The sequence below is a fragment of the Panthera leo genome, chromosome A2 (assembly GCF_018350215.1).
Source record: "Panthera leo isolate Ple1 chromosome A2, P.leo_Ple1_pat1.1, whole genome shotgun sequence".
Taxonomy (NCBI): domain Eukaryota; kingdom Metazoa; phylum Chordata; class Mammalia; order Carnivora; family Felidae; genus Panthera; species Panthera leo.
This window is the reverse complement of record NC_056680.1, coordinates 122,917,492-122,941,891: the sequence shown is the minus strand read 5'-3', so window position 1 is coordinate 122,941,891 and position 24,400 is coordinate 122,917,492. Positions and strand designations below refer to the sequence as shown.

The window sequence follows — 24,400 nt, the reverse complement described above, 5'->3', positions numbered from 1 at the left end:
TGGTAAGGGATACAGGAGTGCTGATGCATAGGGGCACATGTACCCCAATGTTTATAGCAGCACTCTCAACAACAGCCAAATTATGGAAAGAGCCCAAATGTCCTTCAACTGATGAATGGATAAAGAAATTGTGGTTTATATACACAATGGAATACTACGTGGCAATGAGAAAGAATGAAATCTGGCCTTTTGTACCAACATAGATGGAACTGGAGAGTGTTATGCTAAGTGAAATAAGTCATACAGAGAAAGACAGATACCATATGTGTTCACTCTTATGTGGATCCTGAGAAACTTGACAGAAGTCTATGGGGGAGTGGAAGGAAAAAAAAAAAAAAGGTTAGAGAGGGAGGGAGCCAAAACATAAGAGACTCCTAAAAACTGAGAATAAACTGAGGGTTGATGGAGGGTGGGGGGGGGGGGGGGGGTGATGGGTACTGAGGAGGGCACCTGTTAGGATGAGCACTAGGTGTTGTATGGAAACCAATTTGACAATAAATTATATTTAATAAAATTTTAAAAAACAGAATATAGTAGAAGGCAATGAGGAGATGGTAGTAAAGGGCAACATGAGAGAATTTTGTGGTGATGGAGCTGTTCAATATCTTGAATTTGGTGGTGGATACATGAACCTGTGATAAAACTGTATAGAACTTAAAACACACCTCCCCCCACAAACTAGTACAAGTAAAATTATGGAATTCTGAATAAAATCCATGGATTTTAGAAATGCCAATATCCTGATTGTGATATTATACTGTAGGTTTGTAAAATATTACCACTTCAGGAAAGTGGGTAAAGGATACATGAGACCTATCTGTATTTTTTGTTAAACAGCAATTAAATATATAACTATCTCAATAAAAAATTCAATTAAAATATCAACAGAATATTCATACTACCAACACTGATTTTGAAACACATTAGTGATATTGTATAGAAACATAAGAAGGTATTTTAGTCATTCAAAGCTGAATTTGTTATAGTGGAACTGGCAGAGGTCTTACCCGTAAAATTAAAATTTTTTAAATTATGACTTTAACCCAGAGATGATAATTTTGAACAGCTATTGGTGACATAATACTATAAGAATGAGAGTCAGATCACCCTAGCCATGCAAAAGGTAAATCAGATGGAAAAAAAGAATCAGAAAGAAGAAGCAAAAGATCTTTCTGAACTAGAACAAAGAGCTGTTTAAGAATGCCATTTCAAAACATCAACTGACATAATACTGGAAGTGTAAGCCAGTAGGACAATTAATGAACTATGGTGATAATCATGAAATGCACCAAGAATTGTCTAACAATAACACTGAGCATAACAGCTGCTATCTACCAAGCACATACTATGCACCTGGCATTGTGCTGGCTGCTTCACATAAGCGATCAAAAATCTTCGTAAGTCTGGAAAGTAAAATGTGGAAAATGATGGATCTTATGTAACTTACTCAAGATTACATAGTTTGAAAGTCCCAAAGGTTGACTTTAAACCTAGGGTTTTCTGATTTTAAAGTTTGTGTTCTGTTGCTCCATAGTACATAGAGAAGAAATACCTTATATTGCTATTCTAGTACATGACTCTAGGGTGAAAGAAAAAATTATATCCAGTAGTGAAAAACTGTAATTGATATCACACTTACCTGCTTGTAAGTTCCATCTAGCAAGGTGTCCAGGTGTTGGAGGGGGGCAGGTGTTTTATCTTTGAACCTTGTTAATAGTCGGCGTTGAATGGCCCGAAATTGTACAGCTCTTTCAGATAACAGTTCTTCTAATTTCTCACCATTTATCCGCAACTACAATAAAGAATTTCTTAAATTCAGGTTACATGTGTACAAGAAAACATTTTTAAAGCAAGAATACAGGCAATAGCAATTAAAGTTTGAAAGACAGTAATAACAGAAATTTAAACATATTACAGAGTTAAGAGAATTAAAACTATAATATTTGGTACATGAATAGATAGATACATAGATCATACACAGACAACAGAGTAGGACAGGTCAAGTGGAAACTCAGTAAAGATAACCCAGTATCACTGGGGAAAATACAGATTATTTAATAAATGTCTTGTAATAACTGATTGAATACATGAGAAAAAAGAATAAGAATTTCTCTTCTAGTCCTTACAGTAAAATCAGTTGGAATAAGTTTAGACACAATAAAAGAACTAGAAAAATTAGAATTTTTCAATAATCTTGGCATGAAAGAGACCCCTCTAAGTCAAAAGCCAAAAGCCAGGGGCACCTGGGTGGCTCAGTCGGCTAAGGTTTAGGTAATGATCTCACGGTTCGTGGGTTTGAGTCCTGCATCAGGCTCTGTGCTGATAGTGTAGAGCCTGCTTGGGATTCTCTCTCAGTCCCTCTCTCTCTGCCCCTCCTCTGCTTTATATCTCTCTCTCAAAATAAATAAATAAACTTAAAAAAATTAAAAACACAAAAAAAGCCAAAAGCCAGACACACACATACTCATACCTCTGATATATTTGTAACTAAAAAAGAAAAAAGTAATTCTATATAGTTAAAAAAAGAAACATAAGTGACAAGACAGAGAGCAAACTGTAAAAATAATAGCAATAACCACACAGACAAAAAGTCAAGCCCATAATAGCTAGAGAGCATCTAAGAATCAATGAGAAAAAGACCAAAATCCAATACAAAACAGTAAGAAAAAGAGTATCAAGCCAATAGGAGAAAAAAAAGGGCAAAATTTATAGAAAAGCTAATACATATAGCTCTCAGACATATACCTTTGATCTACCAAGTCCATTTCTAGGAATTTATCCTAGGGGTATACTTGCAAAACATAATGTACATACAAGTATATTCATTATAGAATTATTTATTACAGTATTATAGTAAGATATTAATAATAATCAAAATACTCATCAATAGGGGGACAGGTTAAATAATAAAGACTACTTTGCAGGACTACTAAGTACTGATATGCAATGTTATACAAAGATACAGTGACTGAAACAAAGCAAAAAAATACAGAATAGTATTATAATTTGTTACCATTCATGAATTTTTAAAAAAGAAATCTGTACATTAACATAGTTGAGACTGCATAGAATAGGTCTAAAAAGATAAACAAGAAACTGAACACCAAAAGTTTCTTCCAAAGAGACTGAGTAGCAGGAGGAGGAGAATCAGAAATAGACTCTTTTTACTATGACTCTTCTTATAACCCCTGAGTTTAATATTATTAAAATAAAAGAAAGCTAATCAGGGTCATAGGGTAGAAGAAACACTCCATGAAATCATATTATGTGAACTGCTAATTCCACTTTACAAAACAGTCAAAAACTAGTCCTGAAATAAACAGCATTTTCAAAGTGTTCAGAAATCATGCTTTTACAGTATACATTTCTCATATCCAACTTCCCTTGCAAGTGTATGTATTCTCCAGACACGTGATTTAAAAAAAAAAAAGCCTGAAATTTTATTAATGTCTTTTGATTGCAATTTCAGAAGCACTAAGTAACTAACTAAATCACAGAATATTCTCTTGAAGGGAAAAAAACTTTTCATTACCAAAAGTTAAATGATAATTTTTTAAATAACTGAATTTTTTAAAAAGAGGATTAGCTTAATTATCAATAATTCACTCTTTTAATTGTATAATTTCCAGCTATATTTTATTCATTACATTCATGAAACACAAGAAAAAAATTATAAAAGACATGAAATTTCAATACTGACACATCAGCCAAGTTATCATTCCACTGGATGTATAACCAAACATCAGTGATTGAATTGTTTTCATATGTCAGAATTAACAAATATTATTGATCCCAAGGCCAAGCACTGTTCTAGGTGCTAGAAATTATAGCAATGAATAACACAGACAAAAAATTCCTGCCTTCATGGAGCTTACACTAAGGGACACTTGGATTCCAAAAACTATCTTGATTCAAAGATTAAAATCATGTATTTTTTTAAAAAAGCAGAGAGCAGGGCCAGAGAGAAAGAAGTATAACGATGCTCCTTTTAAACTGTATAACAAATGGAAGTGCCTGTAGTTCATCATGTTCCCTAAATCCCTCCCCAGAAAGGAAATGCCCCTGATGTGGCATCTCCAGGGGCTTACTAGACAGCAAAGAAGGGGCAAAACTGTGTCAAACTTATAGCCATTCAGAATCTAATATTTTCTGTTTTAAATACTACAAATATGTAATTAATATGGTCTTTTCGTAGACCCTTCCATAAACCACTAGATCCCAGTTTTGCACAGTAAAGCAAGAATTTTTAAAATATATCTTTAATAAATAAATAAAATAAAATAAATCCTAGAGGACTGCAAAGGATCTCAATCCTTACAATACCTAAATATATTCCCCAAACGGTCAGTTTTGGTGCCGTGATTTGGTCAAAAGCACACTGTCCTATAAAATATTATCAGCATAGGTGAAAGAGAACCCAAGTAAGCTCAATTTATTTGATAATAACAAATGTTATTTGTAATTGGATTCTATGCACTAAAATCTACCCTGCATTTTCACACTATACTAAAAGAAGTCTTTATAGGTTAAAGTCAGTGTTCTTAGAATGTCTGAGGGACTGAACATTAAGTAGAATGAATATTCATGTGACTGACAAGTTACATGACATATTCTTTCTCTCTATCACACACACAGTCACACATCATAGTTTATAAACTGAAGTGCAAAAACCTATTGATTACTTAAAAAGTAGTTACTCTAGAGAACCAATGCTTCCATAAATAATGCTCAAAATACTTTTGAAATCCCCTCTTTGTAATCACCTACAGAGCCTATTTATGGGCACATAAGTATTTGAACCTGGTGAATTTTTTTTTAACACATGAGATTTTTAAAACAATTTCATTATCTAATTCATTCACAAGACATGACTCTTGGCTATTTCCAAATATCAAATCAGTCTTCAAAGGATGAAGATTTTATACCATCATTATACTCAAAACAATCTAATGCAGGCTCTGAAGGTACTTCCAAAGAAGAAATGCAAAAATATTCTGGCTACAAAGTCACTGTCAGATCTCATTTGTTTAAACATTTAATCATTCAGCATTTGCTAAGTGCCCATTGTGCCAGATACTGAAGAATAGTTTATGTGGTTAACCCTCATTCAGATGCAGAAATTCTGGTGTGCTTGTTAAAAGGAAAAGGAAAAATCACTTTACTTTATAATCACACCTCATTTATGGCCTGCTAGAATTAGTTAGCCAAATGGCTGCCGATAAGCTCAAATAGTTTTAACACTGGGTTATTGGGGTCAAAGGTTAAGTCTCCATGTGGGAAAATTAAATCTGCTTGTTCTGAAGCCAGACCACATGCTTAGCTCTGGGCAGGCACTCTGTTAAGGTCTGCAAGTGATCACAAAATGGGCAAGAGGGCAGGAACAGATACACAAAGTCTATCATCCACATAAAATAACTACTTGAAGCACTCAATCTACTAGCATATATACTAGAATTCTTTCCTCTAGCATCTCTTTCTCTTCCATATATTGAAAAATTATAGACAATATGAGTTATGATCATACATACCTCAAAATGATGATCAATCAACTCAAAATATTCTTGAAGGGGCATACTTCCAGAAAAAGAACATGCAAAATCTTTGATTCCCTGTTTTTCAAAATATTCTTGAAGGCGGATAATAAGTTCATTTGTTATGAGCCAAAGATCTTCAAACTGTTCACTCTGAATGCGGTATCGTTCTAAGAGAGAAAAAATGCTTATTAACACATAATTACTAGCTGAAACTACATGATTATCACTAACTCCGACATGAATACCCAAATAAAAAGGAAAAGATTGGCGGGGGGGCGGGGGGGGGGGCCTATAGATAGGATTTCTACTGCTTTATTGCAGTTTTCTACATCAACCACATAACATTTAAGTCCAAAGGTATGTGGTCACAGTGACAAGGTGTAGAGTATGGTCCTTTTCCCTATGTTTCCTATAGGTTTCAATAGCAACACCCAAATTAGGGTCCTTCTTTAAAAAAAAAAAAAAAAGGAAGAAAATAAGAAAGCTTTGCTTACAAGGTAAGAAAAAAAAAGCCATTGCAAAAGTATTATCTGGTATTTATTAATTTGTTTCAGAATATTGTTGTGAAATAAAACTTATTCTGCAGAAAGTCCCACATCCTGGACATTGTACCCAGCTAAATCACCGTAATCATGATCAAAGTTTTCTACTTTTCTAATATTTCTTTTATTTATATTTGTAATCAGTCCCTTCCCTAAATGTAAATCTTGTTTTCCTCCATTCGCTGAAACCTCAGCTCAAAAACAGTCAAATTCTTGTCCATCCCCTACCCTAATTTGACAATGATGACAGTGATAACAGCAGTGGCAGTAACTACATCTATGATCAGAGCAACTGTTATTTGTTGAGCACCAACTATGAACCAAGCACTGTGATTACAACAACCCCGTTTTTAAAAAACGGAAAACTAGGCACAGAGAACTTCAGAGACTTATCAAAGGTCACAAAGCAAATTAAACATCAGAGCTAGAATTCATGATATACTGCATATTCTTTTTCCCCACCTGTCTAAATCCTACCAATTCTTCAGGACCTGGCTTCAATCCTACCTACCCCAAGAAATCTTTATTTCTCTACCACTCACAGCAGCCTAATACATGTTAGGCACTGTATTGAGCACTCTGCATTCAAAACTCAACACCCTTATGGGGGAAATCTTGTTATCCCCATTTTACAGAAGAGTTTAAATAATCTGCAAGGTCATCTAGCCACATAGTAACAGGCAAGAATTAGAACTCTAGTTCTAATCCAAAGATTAATCCAAAGATTAATCCAAAGATTAGCTATTAATCTTAACCACCTCACAATATTGTACCTCTTTAAATTCATATATACACTTAGTCTACAGTTCACCATGCACTTAACCACATACAACCATGCATTTTTTAATTAACATTTATTTTATTTTTTTAATTTTTTTTTATTTATTTATTTTTGAGACACAGAGAGACAGAGCATGAATGGGGGAGGATCTGAGAGAGAGGGAGACACAGAACCTGAAGCAGGCTCCAGGCTCTGAGCTGTCAGCACAGAGCCCGATGCGGGGGCCGAACTCACAGACCGTGAGATCATGACCTGAGCCGAAGTCAGATGCTTAACCGACTGAGCCACCCAGGCGCCCCTAATTAACATTTATTTTAGAACAGTTTTAGATTTACAGAAAAATTATGAAGATAATAGAGTTCCCACACACCCTTCACCCAGTTTCCTCAATTATTAATATCTTACATTATTATGATACATACTTATGTATGATTATGATTAATGATGAATACACTGTAATTATTAACTAAAATTAATGGATTACAAAAAGTTACATGGATTACACCAATTGGTTTTCAAGGTTGAATCAACATTGCATACCTGGAATAACTCCAATTTGATCATGGCATATACTTTTTCTTATTCCTATTTAACTCTCCAGATGATTATATTCCATTTCTCCAAGAGATTATACACTTTTTGAGATCTAGAACCAATTCCCCTATTCTATTTAATTCATCAGTTATTGAGCATCTGTTATGTACAATCACATAGAAAGAAATGTTGGGAGTACAAAGAGGAATTCAGTCTCCTTGTTTAACGAAACTAAGATCTTGCTAAGTTAGCATGACATGTAGACATATGAAATATTTGTTATATTCCCCATGGTCCTTGACAAATTCTATGAATATATGACACCTTTAACTTGGTTATTAGGACTTCAATTTGTCATCCTCCACCAGAATCCAAAAATATATCTCCTCTCATTCTCCTAGTCATCTCTCTTTCAATATATTCAACATGAGGAATAAAATACACTGGGTATGCCTGCCATAGTGCATGGCAAACACCCCGATGTTCTCTGCTACCATATCATTTCCTCTGGGGCGTCCTTCTGCCCTACTTTCACCCTAGTCTTATTCTGAAGTCTGATTTCTGCCTATGGTGCTAATCGGTTGGTTTCATTTCTCCCCATCAAAGATAATAGGGCCATGGTCAGATAAAACAGCTTTTACCTTTCTTTGCAAGTGTCACTGAATGCTCAATGCTCTAAGAATGGAGAGAGCACAACTGAGATGGCGTGGGAGTAAAGCGGTAAAAGGAAGAATGATGATAACAACATACAATATTACAATTCTCTAAATCTATGGTCCTATCCAAGGTAAGCTTGGGACCCAACATATTGAACCCAGACTGGTATTTATTCACTCTTTCATTCATTTATATAACTCAATGCAAGATGCTGGGGATAAAACCATGGATAAAGCAAGAGCCTCTGTCCTTAAGGAGTTCACTGCAGACCTGGAAAGACAGGCGTTATTGGGGAAGAGTAAACACTGCTTTTACCATTACCAATTCAGGGATACCCCATGCAGGCTGATGTTGCCACAAAAGTGCCAGGACTTCCCCGCAAGTGATATGTTACTATTCCCAAGCATGTGAGAGCCTATCACATAGCAGAGGAATTAGACAATAGCAAGGGAGCGGCAAAGGGCAGAGAGCACAACAAGTATTGTGTAATAATTACAGATATTCATAGAATTAGCTGCCTCAGGAAACAGGAATCTACCTCACTCCAATGGAAGTGTTTAAGGGTCCAAGCTCCCTGGTTTTTGGTATAGAACACAATGGGGAAGAAACACAGGTCATCTTCTCATGTACAGATCTGTCAATCTCTTCATTTGTCTTGGGACAGATATTTGGTACCAGCTCAGTGCTGCCTCCAGGTCCTGGCCATTTATCCCTCCTAGGGATAAACGTTTCACATCTGGCTCCAGCCAACGCCCCAGGCTTCCCAGAGGAAGAAGCTGAACTGGGCCAGCTGCATCTCCTTTTACAGCTTTATGATCTCCTAAAACATTCGCTTCAGATTCTTCTGCAACAGATCTTGCTAGACGTGGTAGATGAAGGTGACAAAGTTGCACACTACAGTGATCCAGTCTAAGAAGATGGTGAGATGTAGGTGGGGCTCTCAAAGTGACAGAGCAAGATATGGTACCGGCAGGTGTGTGCACATAAGTTGGCACTGCCAAACTTTACTGTGTCCACTCTTACTGCAGCAGCATCCGCAGAGCCACAGGCTAGATGGTGAGCATTCGCTGTCCTCCAGCTTACAACAGCATCAAGAACTTTTGCATTATAAAGTCCAGGCAAGGGCCCACATCCTCTGGGTACACCCTTCCAAGGAAGGAACAGGGCTTGTCCAGGCATAGAGTTCTGCAGAAAGGGTCATACCCATCTCCTTGTCCTCTTCGTCCAAGGAAAGGGCATGTCTCACAGTGGGGCACACAGCCTGGCAGAGGGAGCTGCCGGTATTCCTGGCCCTTGTGGGGCCCAGGCTTAGTAGGGTTCAGCAGCTGCAGGTGGAGCTCATGCTTGGGATAGGCTGGGTGTGGACATGATGACTGATGTCTTCACGGATGTCACCTCCACCTGCAGCATGTCGATCCTGCCCCCTACTTGCTTCAGCAGTTTTTTCTGATGCCACCTACTTCGCGTGAGCTTCTCACACCATCTTGTGGGCTTCCTCAGAGAGGATGGCCATCAGCCACACCTCCAGCTCCAGCTCCTGTTCCTGTGGTTCCCACACCTCCTACCACTGCTCATGGTCCTCATCTTTCAGCTTCCGTTCCTTCTGGGTTATGTGAGCTCCTCCTTCAGGAGCTCAGAGCCCTGCCCTTCTTGTAAACCTCCATGGGGATCCTGTAAGAATATCTGCCAATAGTATTAGACAAAAGCTCCCTCCAGGATTCGTAATATTGAACAAGATCTTTACCACTCCCAGATTCTGAGATTCTGAAAGTGAAAAGACACAGTGCCTTAATAGGCTCACTTCAGTAAAATTCATAAAATGGTGCCTGCCACAAAGTAAGGACTCAATAAATGTTACCTACTATCATCACTATCACCATTATTTCCCCCAAGAATATGTAAACTAGAGATTCCATCATAAGCCCGATTAGACTCACACAGAACCTACTAACCCAGTAACTTTCAAATAGCAGATATGAAAAAAAGTGGCTTATATAAAATATATTTTCCTAAGCATAGAATTTGATGTCACTTTAGATACAGTTATAAATTTTTATATAAACAGTACATTGCTAATATTTCAAAGGAAATTTAATTCATTCTGGTTCTAGAAAGATTCTGAAGAGGCTTCCAGAAGCACGTAGAAAAACCTGAGGTGCAGCCTGAATACACCTAAGGAATAAAATTTCTTATATAGAAAATGAAATAAAACTACAGAAAGAAAGTTATTCAAGTATCATTTTCCAATACAAATGTCACAACTTACATATCTTAAAAGAGATATACATAAACAACTGGGATTATTATAACACATGTGAAAGAATTATATACTGGCCCAAGATGTAAAAATATATATATTTCAAGGTACCTGAATGAAGTGAAGGGGCAAACCACAGAGATGTCTGTGGGAAGAGCATTCCAAGACCAGGGAATGGTGAGCATAAAGGCCCCAAGGCAGCAATGTGCTTTCAGGAACCCTGAGGAAGCTATTATGGCTGCAGCTGAGTGAGCAGCTTGTATGCTGTGCTATAACAAGATTATCACACCAGTTTCTGTTAAATTGTCCCTAAAGGTACGGGCAGGAAAAGTTGGAAGGAAGGCATATTCAGGAATGACCAGGCAAGTCTGTCCCCCAAAGTTAGTGTGAAAATTTATCAGAATTTATCACTGGGGAAAACATGTACAGGATTCTTAGCAGTATCCCAACAGTTCAGCTGACCAGGGGCTGGCTGATGGTTGACTGTGCAAGATAAATCCAATTGGCACCTGTCCTAATGCCTCCTAGGAAGTGCCGGGCTCAGTCCACATTCATAGCTTACACTGGGCATGGGTGTTTTATATTAAGGAAAGCAGGGGGGTGTTGTGCTAAGAAAGGCAGCAGTACCCAGAACTCTTCCCCAAAGAGGTGAAGTGTCTGATCTCTGCTGCCTACAATTAGAAATCCTTTCCCCACCCTGGCACACAACAAAATCCCCAATTTGACGAAATGATGTGTGGGCAAGTCTAACATTTCCCTTCTCCTTTTATCAGGATTTGAATTATTGAGGACGACAGTGCAAGACTATCTTTGATTGATAAGCTCAAGGAGATTCAAGGTAATACTATATCTATTCATCCATTGAAAAACCCTTAAGTGCTGAAAAGACAATAAGGAACAACACATACTGCTCCTGGTTCTAATTCTAGTGGTAAGGACAGAAAATAAGTAAATAAGTAAATAAGAAATAGTCACAAGAAAGAACTATGGTGCAAATAAAAAGGGTGCCATAATAAAGACAAATGGTTGCTCTTTCTTGAGATACCATGGTCATAGAAAGCCACACTGAGTGACATCAGTGGTAGTATTAAATGTAATAATGATGAAAACAGCAATAGCACCTAAAATTTACCTGGCACTTAGAGTATACCAGGAAATTGCTACATGCTTTTTAGGTATTAGTTCATTTGATTCTTACATACTATAATTGTATGTTTTTATTCCCATTTTGTAGATGAAAAAACAGGCTTTGAAATTTTTCCAAAATCACTCAGACAAATTGGAAGGAGAGCTGGGATTTCAACTATCAGTTTGAGTTTAGACCCCACATCCCTAATCATTCTATACATAAAGTCCAGACTTTAAGGATGGGAAGACCAGTTCAGGCAGAGGGATTTCACAAGCTCGAAGACCTCAAGGCAGAAAATGTCAGACAGGCACTAGAAACTGAAAGAAGACCAGAGTGAGGAAGAGAGTGTCCTTAGATGAGGCTGGATGTTAGGCTGTGGCCAGAACATACAGGGAGAACTATAAAGACTGGTAAAGAGTTTGATATTACTATAAACACAAAGGATTTCAAGCTGGAAAGTGGCATGATTTAATTTGTGATTACTTGTTTCTTTGTTTTTATTACAAGAGCTGCCAAGTAGAAAATGAATCAGAAAGGAGCAAAAATAGACTTACAGTTAGGACATTATAACCATGGTCCAAGTCACAGATGGTGGCATATTTAGTAATTAAAGGCATCACGTTAGGAAGAAAATCCTGTTTTTCAAGTCTTATCCTCTGATCAAAAAACTTAAAATCTAGTAAATTTTTAAATCTGTGACTTTAGTACAAATAAATGATCCAATCTTCGGTTTCTTCATATACACAAATGGGAAAATAACACATACCTCAACAGGTTAGTATGAAGATCAAATATAATAAGGTATGGAAGAGGGGCACCTGGGTGGCTCAAGCAGTTAAGCATTCGGCTTAGGCTCAGGTCATGATCTCACCGTTTGTGGGTTTGAGCCCCGCGTTGGGCTCTGTGCTGACAGCTCAGAGCCCAGAGCCTGCCCTCTCTCTCTCTACCCTCCCATGCTCATGCTCACACTCTGTCTCTATCTCAAAAATAAATAAACATTAAAAAAAATTTTAATAAATAAAAGATATAATGTATGGAAGAGACCTATACAAATGCAATTTACCTTCGTATTTTAAATTTAGACCAAGCAAAATAAGATGCTCAAAAACATTGGTTGAAAAAATTAAAACTATCTGATACAAACAGTACAGAGTAAAAGAAGTAAAAAATCTAAAACTCAATAAAAAACCCAATAATAAATAAAGTTTCAGATATCCAGCAATATCTACTTATGGTAGACTGAATTTTGTGTCCCCTCCAGAATTCATATGTTAAATCCTAATGCCCAAAGCAATGGTACTTGCAAATGGGTCTCTTGGGTAATTAGGTCATGAGGGTGGAGCCCTCATGAATGGGATTAGTGACCTTATAAAAGAAACTCCAGAAAGCCCCCTTGCCCCTTCTGCCATTCGAGGACACAGCAAAAACACAGACATCTGTGAACCAGGAAGTAGGAACCCAATCCACTGGCACCTTGATCTTAGACTTCACAGCCTCCAGAACTATGAGAAATAAATTACTGTTGTACAAAAGCCACCCAGTCTATGGTATTTTGTTATAACAGCCCATATGGACTAAGACAGAACTCTACTGTGACCAAGTATAGTACAGGAATGTCACCAAATAACAGAAATGTAAAAACCATAATAAACATTTAAATAGGTGTGATATTTTCTGTAACTTTAAAATGCTGGCTTCAATCATTTTCTTATTTTCATCAACACATGCAGGGAAAAAAAAAGAAAACTAAAACTTTTTGCAATGAAAAATTTTACAATTGAGCTCGAGATTTAGAAATATAAACACAATTTTTAAGTTGATTTTTTTCAGATTACCGAAAATCAGTAAGAATCTGTGAGTCAAAGATTTATAAGGCATTATTTTTATTATTAAGCATTTTCTCAGTATTAGTACTCAAAGATGGTTAATATTGCCCTGGAGATTTTCCAGAGTATACATTTAATGGAAAAGAGAAATAAAATTTTCTATTTATAATATGACATGAAAGAAGAAAGTTGTATTTTAAAATACACCCTTACAATATTCGTAATTAAAACAGCCGCCAAAACGAACATTCCATTTTTTTTTTTATCTCTTTTCCTTTGCATCTTGTAATAGCAGCTCAGTGGAAATAACCATTTCAGCCTCCAAATGAAATAAATTTGGATAACTGGAGCCCAGTCAATTGCCATTCCACTCTAATACAAATGGAGAAAATAATATATTTAACTAAACAGGGCACAAAAATGTATCATGTCATTCTCTATTCATGTCAGAACATCTGAAATTCATCAATATAAATAATGTTTGTATTCATACCATAAACAAAGCATCAATATAATTTATGCTATTTGGACATTTTAAAATGTGAGACAGATAAGTAAATGTATGCATTTTAAAACAAAAAAGTTGGAGGAAATAATATAAACAATTTCAGTAGGTATTAGCATAATATTCCGAATATACAACTTCTTCAATATTAGAAATTATGGATCATTTCTCTAAATTTACTTTTCAAGAAGCTTTTTCCAATCTGGACTCATATAATATTCCCATTGCCCCTTAGAAATATTGCTAAGAAATTCTAACATTAATAGTCATTTTATATTGATGAATCACTGTATACATTAGATTTGATCATTACATTTGTCTCTAAATTTCTGGCTTCATTAAAGAACTATCACAGAGCCCCTACTATATGTACTTCTGAGTACAGAAGAAAATTTACTAATCGCTAAAAACCACATCCTTGATCAACCTTTTCTTCTTTCTAAAATGCCCTTCACCTGACAATCTCCTATTCATTCCTCAAGAATCTTTACAAATAAAATCTCTTATGAAACCTCATTCCTTTGTGCTCCAATTGCACCTAAAGTGCACTTCTGTAGGCTTATCAAGCATTCTGTTATTGATTCTCTGTTTGTCTCTCCCATTAGTCCACGAGCTCCAGAAAAGCTAGGACAATCTTTGTATCTAATACATCTGCTGAATGAAAAATGAACAAAGGCATAGTCTACTGAGATGAAATAGAGCAAGACTCTTACTTTCCTTGTTCTGAAGATATTTTGGTTAACATAGCTCAAGATCACATATGTTTTCTTTTGGGCAAATGCACGAAGAAAGCCTTTTTCAAGGCCCAACGCTTATTCACATACATGACTATACATTTTTCATTATACCTAAAAGGAAAATAATCAAAATAGACAAGCAAATGACTTTTATACTTGAACTTATTCAATCCAATCGCTCTTTCCAGTAGGTTAAAATCTTTAAGGATGTTGAAAACTTCAGTGTATTAGTTATCTTTCCCATTTTCCAAAGGCCTACCTGAGGCTACATAAATTTGCTATCTGCATTTGCTTAGCCCTACTTGTGACGCTGAGAGCATGTGTTTACTCAGCATATATTGCTAACTACCAGTTTAGCGAGACACAAAATTTTTATTTGAAAATCATTTCCTTCAGATGTTAGGGACAATTTTCCACTGTTCTCTAACATCCAAGGATTTTAATGAAAAGTTAAAATGCTTTCTTGATTCATCTTCTTTGCGGAGCTTGTTTTTTCCTTTCTAATCTTTGAAGATATGCTCCAGACCTTTAGTGCTCTAAAATTTCACAATAATATATCTGGATGTGCTTCTTTTTCTCATTCATTGTGCTAACATCAAATAGGCTCTTTTGATATCCACAACTGTGACACTTGATTTCCTCGAAAACCCTGTCTCCATTGATCTTCTGGCATCTTCACAAAGCACTCCACAAGGTCACACCTTTGTCCTTATCAGAATCTGTAGTTCCGCTGAACTCTAACATCAATATCTCATTCGTTCTCTGACCACCACCTTTTGTTCTTCTAGTTCAGTTGTTCTACAACTCCCACCACACCACTCTTTCAACCTTATTAACACTTGTGATCCAGGGTCATCTGCGTGGCTCAGTCGGTAAAGTAGCCTACTCTTGATTTTGGCTCAGATCATGATTTCATGGTCGGGAGATCAAGCCCAGCATCAGCCTCTGTGCTGGACATGAGGCCTGCTAATGATTCTCTTTCCCTCTCCTTCTATCCCTCTCCAACTCACGCTCCTGCACTTACTCACTCTCTCCCTTTCTCCCTCCTTCAATCTCTCTCTCTCCCCCTCAAAAAAAAAAAAAAAAAAAAAGACTGTGATCCATTGAACCCATTAATTTTTCAGCCTGTGTCAGTTTTCTCTAGCCTTTACTTCTCTTCTTATCAGTTTAGATGTGGTAGCCATTATTAAAATCATTCTCACAAAAATATTTTATTTGCAATAATCTGTTTCAAAATCCCAGCCCTGACTTTAGTTGCCCGGATGCTAATAAACAAATTACTGCCAGAGAAAATTGTCTAAGGATGACTTGGTTTCACTTCAAAATTCAGGATCAGAAACTTCAAATGGGAACTTGACATTGCCTTACCCTTCATGAGTTTGCTTTCTTATTCTCCAAGACACCAATGTCATATCTTTTTTTCAAATTTATACAACATCAAAGCTCCTGGGGTGCCTGGGTGGCTGAGTCGGTTGACCGTCCGACTTAAGCTTAGGTCATGATCTCACAGTTCGTGAGTTCGAGCCCCATGTCAGGCTCTATGCTGACAGCTCGGGGCCTGGAGCCTGCTTCGGATTCTGTGTCTCCCTCTCTCTCTGCCCCTCCCCTGCTCACACTCTGTCTCTCTCTCAAAAATAAATAAAGATTTTTTAAAAAAAAAATTTTTTAAAAAAAAGCTCCTTTATCTTCCCACCAACAAATCTAAAGTCTCTCTGGACCTGCATCCAACCCCTCCTGTCATAGTAAAGTTACAAATGCCTATCCTTCAATCTCCCCCGCTCCCCAAACTCTGAAACCCACATTCTTTCTAATTCTCCAGGACTTCATTGCTTTGTGAGTACCCTTTTGTCCTGATCATCAGCCTCTCCCACTGAACTCAATCATTTCAATTATTATTGAAACATGTTCTAATAGTGCTCATTTTAAAATAAAACAAAACCCACAACTCCTTCCCACATCTCACTTCTGAATTACTGAGTTGGATTATACAATTCTTAGTGAAAATATGAGATACTAAAAACTTGCAACACTAGCAACTCTAAATTTATCCTTGGATTAAGCTGCTGCTCAGACTTTACTGATTTTGGCTGAGACAGAATTATATTTGGTAAATTGAGTTCATTATTATTTTTAAAGTTCTATGAAATCTGTTGCTCATAAATTATATTTACATAATATTATAATTATAAAAATAAGCTATAAAGACATTATTAAAGAAGTTGTCCTTGTGAATTCAGAAGAGAAACTCCATTCTGGACTCAGCATCAGAAATGGCTGTGCATCTCCTAAACAACTTATTTGATTTTGTCCTTTGAACATTCTGAAAATTGGAACTAAAATGTTTTCTTGTCACTTTGAGTCTGCTAGGCACCCTATCAATTGTACAGTTTATGTTTCGTGTTAATCTTATTCTTATCTTTATTAATTTCCTGCTTTTCTTTTCTCTCTCTCTGTTTCCTTCAACTACTTACCTTCTCCTTTCATATTTTGGAAATTTATAAAATTTTTAATCCTTTAAAAACAAGTAGAATAATGTAAGGCACAAAGAGATATAATAGAGATAAAGATCAAAATAAGGATAAGGAACACGAAGAAAATTATAGACAGAAAGGAACAGGAGGAAGGAAAGACAGAGAGGTGACAGTATTTGTTGTGTGAGGTAATAAGTCACTGAAAATGGAGCTTAAAAAAGTGGCATAGCAGGGATATACACATATTTAGACAACAGCATATTTCTTCTGAAATCCCACTGTACTGAATCAAAATAATTGACTTTCATATACAAATGTTTACAACTCTGATTATAAAAATATTTGATCTCATAAAATTTGACCTGTTTTGTTACTTTTAACAACTTTAGAGAGGTATAACTGATAATACAAAAAAACTACACATATTTAAAGTGCACAGTTTGATGAATCTGGACATATGCATACATTCGTAAAACTATCACTACAATCAAGGTAACAGACACAGCCATCATTTCTCTTATTATTTTCAATTTAGGACTCCGGAAATCATTTTCAGAAATTTCTCTAGTGTAGAGTATTTTTCCTACTTATCTTCAGTGCTTTCTTTTTTAAGGATTCACATAATAAATTCTAATTACATTGAAGGACTACTCTACTTTCTGAAAATAAAAACCTATTGAGTTCCCCTCAAGAGAATGTGACTTGATATCTGAGACAATGAGCTGCATTTGCTTTTCTCTTGTCTGCTTTGGCTGATCCATAACTAATCAGGAAATTGAACTAAAATTACCATCAGCACAGTTCAAGGTTTGGCTGATTATCAAGCAGGTTTTAAAAAGAGATGAATATGTGGAGTCCACAGAAAATACTATCCAATATCCGAAGGCAACTCTATATGACTTACAAAGCACTTGACTGTTTACCAGGGAAGAAATACTGGGTTCTTTCCATATGTAGGGCTTTTCTGTGAATTCAGATTTCTAGACTAAAAACTATGTGCCTTTCACCAAAAATAAAAGATGCCAAACATAGACTGGGTACAAATTACGTCATTCTTGTCTTGGGGTAGAATACTCTGATATAGCAGGAAGGATCCTCAACATCTGCCTCAACCCCAAAAAACTACTCTCTTCATACCTACCTCCCTTCATCACCACAGGCATTTCCTAGGTAAAATTCCGTATCACGGAAGGCTAAACACCATCAGGGAATTATAATGATGGTACCTCAGGTTTCAGCATATATAGCTCATTTGGTTTCTTATTTAAAAGGTTCTGTCCTATTCCATTATTTACTCTGTCTGACCATAGTATGGCTGTGTGAAGGCACTACCATATATTCAGATGAATGTGAATATATCAGTTATATACCTGGATATTTGGTGAAATTCAGAAATGGTAAGGTAATCATGGGCAATAGCAATGCTCTAAGAGTTACTTTATCTAAAAAAGAGCAAATTAGGACATAAGTATCCACATTTGCACCAAGAATAACTTTTTGCCTTGTTTTAGTAATTTCAACTGCAGATTCATCATATGACACATCAACTGAAGTCAAACAGATGTGTACAACTTCCCAAAGAAATGCTGGCAACAGGTTTTTAGTTTAACTAAAGAGAACAGTTTAACAAAGAGAAATGTACCAAACTAACTCCATCATCCAAATGAAGATTAAATCTAATCAAAACAAAATGGTGCCAATGCAAACAAGACTACAATCATGACCAATCACAAAGACCATAAAAAGTACAGAATCCCTTCATTCTTTAAAGAACTATCTTTGATTTCTATGCCTTATTCTAGAATTTTTATTTGTATCCAAGTCTATTTCACCAGCCACCACTCTACATATTCCAGAACTGTAACATCGTTATAGTTTCTAAAATAGGGATGTGTTTATCTTCCTCCTAACACCTTCATTTTTCAAAAGAAATATATCCTTATTTTACTATATTTTCTGATCATGCAAGAAATAACCAACTAAAACAGAAAATGTATAAAGTAGAAAGTAAACACTCATTTCACAAATTGCAGAGATTTTAAACGTGTGCTAAGTGCACTCAGCCAAACTTTTCAACATATACATACATGCATTTATTCTCCCTAATACCCTTGGTGTCCGAAAATTTGTTAAACACTCGCTTCTTAATATTATACTTTATTTCCATGAAGATATATATAACTCAATGACTTTAGTAGCTTTGGTATCACACACATATGAGAAGCCACTTTTACATTGAGTAGTTTCAACTATTATTGTCCTATGAAGCAACCAAATCAATAAAGAATATATAAATATGAAATTCAAATTTGACTATATAATTACTACTTTTCACTCTACTGAGATTAGCATCAGCAAAAGCTATTCACACTTTCACCTTCATCTTTACCAATGTCCAAAAGGCAGGTATATGAACATACATACCCACATAACTTAATTCCAGTTTCTAGTAGTTACTAAAACCTAGTTCACCGAATACCTATCTCAAAATCTCAAAAATATTTTCGTGGTGCCTGGGTGGCTCAGTCGATTGAGCATCCAACTTTGGCTCAGGTCATGATCTCACAGTTTGTGAGTTCGAGCCCCACGTTGGGCTCTGCGCTGACAGCTAGGAGCCTGGAGACTGCTTACGATTCTGTGTCTCCTCTGCCCCTTCCCCACCCACACTCTGTCTCTTTCTCTCAAAATAAATAAACAAACAAACATCAAAAATATTTTCAATTATTTAAACTGTTCTCTCAAACTCTACTAATCCCCACCACCAAAATTACATATCTTTAATAAAACAGGATCCTATCTTCGTAACTTTAATTTCCTACGTACTTTTAATAACATGACTCTTAGTTTTCAATATCTAACTGAACACACCCTCTGCAGAAATCCTTGATGTGATGATCTATGATGTGGTGTCCTCAATAGAAAACTTCAAAAGTAAGAATACCCTGGTTTTACTTACGAGAGGTTTTAGAAGCAAGAAGAGTAACTCGGGAACCTCCTAAGAAGCGAAAACCCATTACATTCACCTGATCGTCTTCTGACTGATTGGCAAAGCCTACAAAGAAAAGAAAAATATGACTTTACATAACCACAAAGAAAACACTACATGTTTGAAATAGGAAGTTCAGTTGATGACAAGTATTTTTTATGTCACTAGTCGTGTTTAAAGCCTGTGTATGAATTAGAACATATTAGCTGATTTCCATGGTAATTCCCAATTGCTAACATTTGTGCCTCAAAATAATACTCTGAAATCATTTCATTTCCTTCCTTCTGTTTCATTCCAGGTTTGAGGCAGGAAATACATAAGATGAACCTAGAAGAGCTGTCACACCAGAAAGCAAGGAAACTATCAGTGAGTAGTAGTGTGGAAAGGATGTAAAAGCCAATTTAAGGAGATTTCTGGCCAGAGATGAAAATATTTGAGTATCAAAAAAGCAAAACACATCACAATGAGATACCACCTCACACCTCAGAATGGCTAAAATTAACAACTCTGGTAACAACACATGTTGGAGAGGATGCAGAGAAAAAGGAACCCCTTTGCACAGCGGGCGGGAATGCAAACTGGTGCAGCCACTGTGGAAAACAGTATGGAGGTTCCTCAAAAAATTAAAAATAGAAATACCCTACAACCCAGGAATTGCACTACTAGGCATTTATGCCAAGGATACCAAAATGCTGATTCAAAGGGGCACATGCATTCCAGTTTTTATAGTATAGCAGCCAAATTACAACTATCGACAACAGCCAAATCAGGGAAAGAGCCCAAATGTCCATCAACTGATGTCTTTCAGAGAAAGACAACTATCATATGATTTCACTCCTATGTGGAATTTAAGAAAAAAAGCAGATGAACACACAGAAAGGGCAGGAAAAAATAAGATAAAAACAAGAGGGAGGCAAACCATTAAGAGACTCTTAAATACAGAGAACAAACTGAGGGTTGCTGGAGGAATACTGGGTGGGGGGATGGGCTAAATGAGTGATAGGCATTAAGGAGGACACTTATTGGGATGAGCACTGAGTGTTGTATGTAAGTGATGGATCACTAAATTCTACTCCTGAAATCATTATTACACAGTACGTTAACTACCTTGGATTTAAATAAAATTTTAAAAAATATTTAAAGGCATGTGTTCATAGTGATACTAAAAACAAACCAAAAAAAGGCCAAATGCTCACTAATGAAGGATGCTAGAGAATCAACTCATTATTTTAAAAATCAGTATTAAGACCAAGAACCAAACATCTAGATGATCCTACTCAAATTGCACCACATAGCCAATAGTAGGTAAGGGGGAAGTTCTCGTTATAAAATAATCCAGCAAAATATTGAAGTTATTCAAGTATCAGTGTTGATGGCTGCTGACTGATCAGGATGGAGGTTGCCGAAGGTTTGGATACCTGTGACAATTTCTTAAAATAAGACAACAATGAAATCTGTCACATCCTTTCACAAAAGATTTCTTTGTAGTGTGTGATGTTGCTTGACTGAATTTTACCCACAGTAGAACATCTTTCACAATTGGAGTCAAACCTCTCAAACCCTCCCAATGCTTTACCAACTACATTTGTGTAATATTCTAATTCCTTTGCTTTCATTTCAACAATCTTCATAGCATCTTCACCAGAAGTAGATTCCATCTCAAGAAACCACTTTCTGGGGTGCCTGGGGGGCTCAGTTAGTTGAGCGTCCAACTTCAGCTCAGGTCATGATCTCGTGGTTTGTGAGTTCAAGCCCCACATTGGGCTCTGTACTGACAGCTGAGAGCCTGGAGCCTGCTTCGGGTTCGGTGTTTCCCTCTCTCTCTCTGCCCCTCCCCTGACTCACACTCTGTCTCTCTCAAAATTAAATAAACATAAAAAATTAAAAAAAAAAAAAAAACACTTTCTTTGCTCCTCAGTAAGAAGCACCTCCTTATTCCTTATAATCCCTTTTTCATGAGATTGCAGCAATTCAGTCCCATATTCAGGCTCCACTTCTAGTTCTCTTGCTTGTTTCCACCACATCTACAGTTACTGCCTCCAATGAAGTCTTGAACACTTCCAAATCATCCTGTTGATATTGACATCTTGACCTCTTCTCATGAATCATGAAAGTTCTAGAATGGTGAATCCTTTGCTGAAGGTTTTCAATTTACTTTTCCCAGATCCATCAGAGAAATCACTCTTTATGGCAGCTACAGCCTTAAGAATTTTTTTTTAATAAGACTTGAAAGTTAAAATGATTCCTTGATCTATGGGCTGTAAAATGGATATTGTGTCAGCAGACATGCAGCAGTAAAGCTGTTTTGCTTTCTTATCATTCATGTGTTCACTAAAGCAGATTTTCAAGAGGTTTCCTGAGGCATACGCAACTTGGCTAACCATTTGACACAAGAGGCCTAGCTTTTGGCCTATCTCTGCTTTTGTGACATGCCTTCATCCCTAAGCTTAATCATTTCTAATTTTTGGTTTAAAGTAGAGATGTGTGACCCCTTCTTCCACTTGAACACTTAAAGGCCATTGGAGGATCATTAACTGGCCTAATTTCAGTATTTTCTTTGACTCAGGTAATAGATAGGCCTGAGGGGAGAGAGAGAGAGAGAGAGAGAGAGAGAGAGAGAGAGAGAGAGAGAGAGAGAGAGAAAGAGCCAGAGAGAGAGACAAACAGACAGAGGAATGGCCACTGGAGCAGTCAGAACACACACATTTATCAATGAAGTTTGCCATGTTAAATAGGTATGGTTCGTGACAACTCAAAACAATGGTGACATTACAATGGTGACATTGATCACAGATCATTATAACAAATATAATAATAATAAAAATTTTGAATTACCAAAATATGACACAGAGACATGAAGTGCGCAAATACTGTTAGAAAAATGGTGCCAATAGACTTGCTTGACCCACAAAATTTCAATTCGTAAAAAGCACACTATCTGCAAAGCACAATAAAACAAGGTATGCCTATAATAGAAAAGCACTATTTGAAATCGAAATGAAACAATATAATTTGCAATAGCATCAAAATATAGTAAATACTCGGGGACAAATCTGACAAAAGATTTGTAAGACCTGTACATTGAAAATGACAAATTCTGGGGCGCCTGGGTGGCGCAGTCGGTTAAGTGTCCGACTTCAGCCAGGTCACGATCTCGCGGTCCGTGAGTTCGAGCCCCGCATCAGGCTCTGGGCTGATGGCTCGGAGCCTGGAGCCTGTTTCCAATTCTGTGTCTCCCTCTCTCTCTCTGCCCCTCCCCCGTTCATGGTCTGTCTCTCTCTGTCCCAAAAATAAATAAAAAACGTTGGAAAAAAAAAAAATTAAAAAAAAAAAAAAAAAAAAAAAGAAAATGACAAATTCTGACTGAGAAAAATGAAACAAACCCTAAATAAATGACGGTCTCTACTTTCATCTTAAGAAACTAGGATAAGTAGAGCAAATTGTACCATGTTCAATATTGTTAAGATGTTGTTTCCTTCCAAATTGATCAATAGATTTAATGCAATCCCATTTCCAACCAAATCCCAGAAGGCATTTTTTTTAACTTGACAAACTGATTCTTACAATTCCTATCAAAATGCAAAGGATCTAAAATATCCAAGCAACTCTTTAAAAAAAGAAGAATGAAGTTGGGGAAATTATAGTCTGACTTCTTAACATACATATTTACAGTAATTGAGACACTATGCTTTTGGTATATAGCAAAAGACAAACAGATCAATGGAATAAAATGAAGAGAGCAGAAATATATATATTTTTTCAAATGACTTCTATAGTCCTATGATACACAGATGATTTTCAGCAAAGTTGCAAAGATGATCCAGTAAAAAAGGACATTCTTTTCAAAAGCAGTGCTGAACATTAGATGCTCATATACAAAAATAAGAATTTTATCCATATCTCATATCATACATAAATGTCAACTCAAAATGAAAAAGAGACCTAAATGTCAAATGTAAAACTAGAAAACTGATAGACAAAAACATAGAAGAAAAATTTTGTAAACTTGAGTTAGGCAAACATTTCTTAGATATAACATTAAAATCACAAGTCATAAAGGAAAGAAATTTATAGTCAGTTAAGCATCCGACTTCAGTTCAGGTCATGATCTCAAGGCTTTTGAGTTCAAGTCACGCATCAGGCTCTCTGCTGACAATTCAGAGCCGGGAAACTGCTTTGGATTTTGTGTGTGTGTGTCTCTCTCTCTCTCTCTCTCTCTCTGCCCCTCCCCCACTCATGCTCTGTTCCCCCCCCCCTCAAAAATAAATAAACAATAAAAAAGAAAGAAATTTAAGTTGGGCTTTATCAAAACTAACAACTTCTCCTCTTCCAAAGACACTGTTACAATAATGAAAAGACATCCCACAGATTGGGAGAAAATATTTGCCATTCATATAATCAGATAAATCACTGGGTAGGCAGATGAAAAAGAGCATATGCT

At 36.4% G+C, this 24,400-nt stretch overlaps 1 protein-coding gene across 6 annotated transcripts in view; it reads right to left on the bottom strand.

Annotated features, from left to right (window-relative positions):
- Window positions 1-24,400, bottom strand: part of BBS9 (Bardet-Biedl syndrome 9) — a 434,296-nt gene that overhangs the window by 199,870 nt on the left and 210,026 nt on the right. For all 6 annotated transcript variants that reach the window (XM_042921827.1, XM_042921788.1, XM_042921820.1 and 3 more), the window contains 3 exons: window positions 19,930-20,025; window positions 5,529-5,701; window positions 1,640-1,792 (listed from right to left, as the gene is read on the bottom strand). In XM_042921827.1, the coding sequence (XP_042777761.1) occupies window positions 1,640-1,792; window positions 5,529-5,701; window positions 19,930-20,025 (422 nt within the window). The remainder of the gene's footprint in view (window positions 1-1,639; window positions 1,793-5,528; window positions 5,702-19,929; window positions 20,026-24,400) is intronic.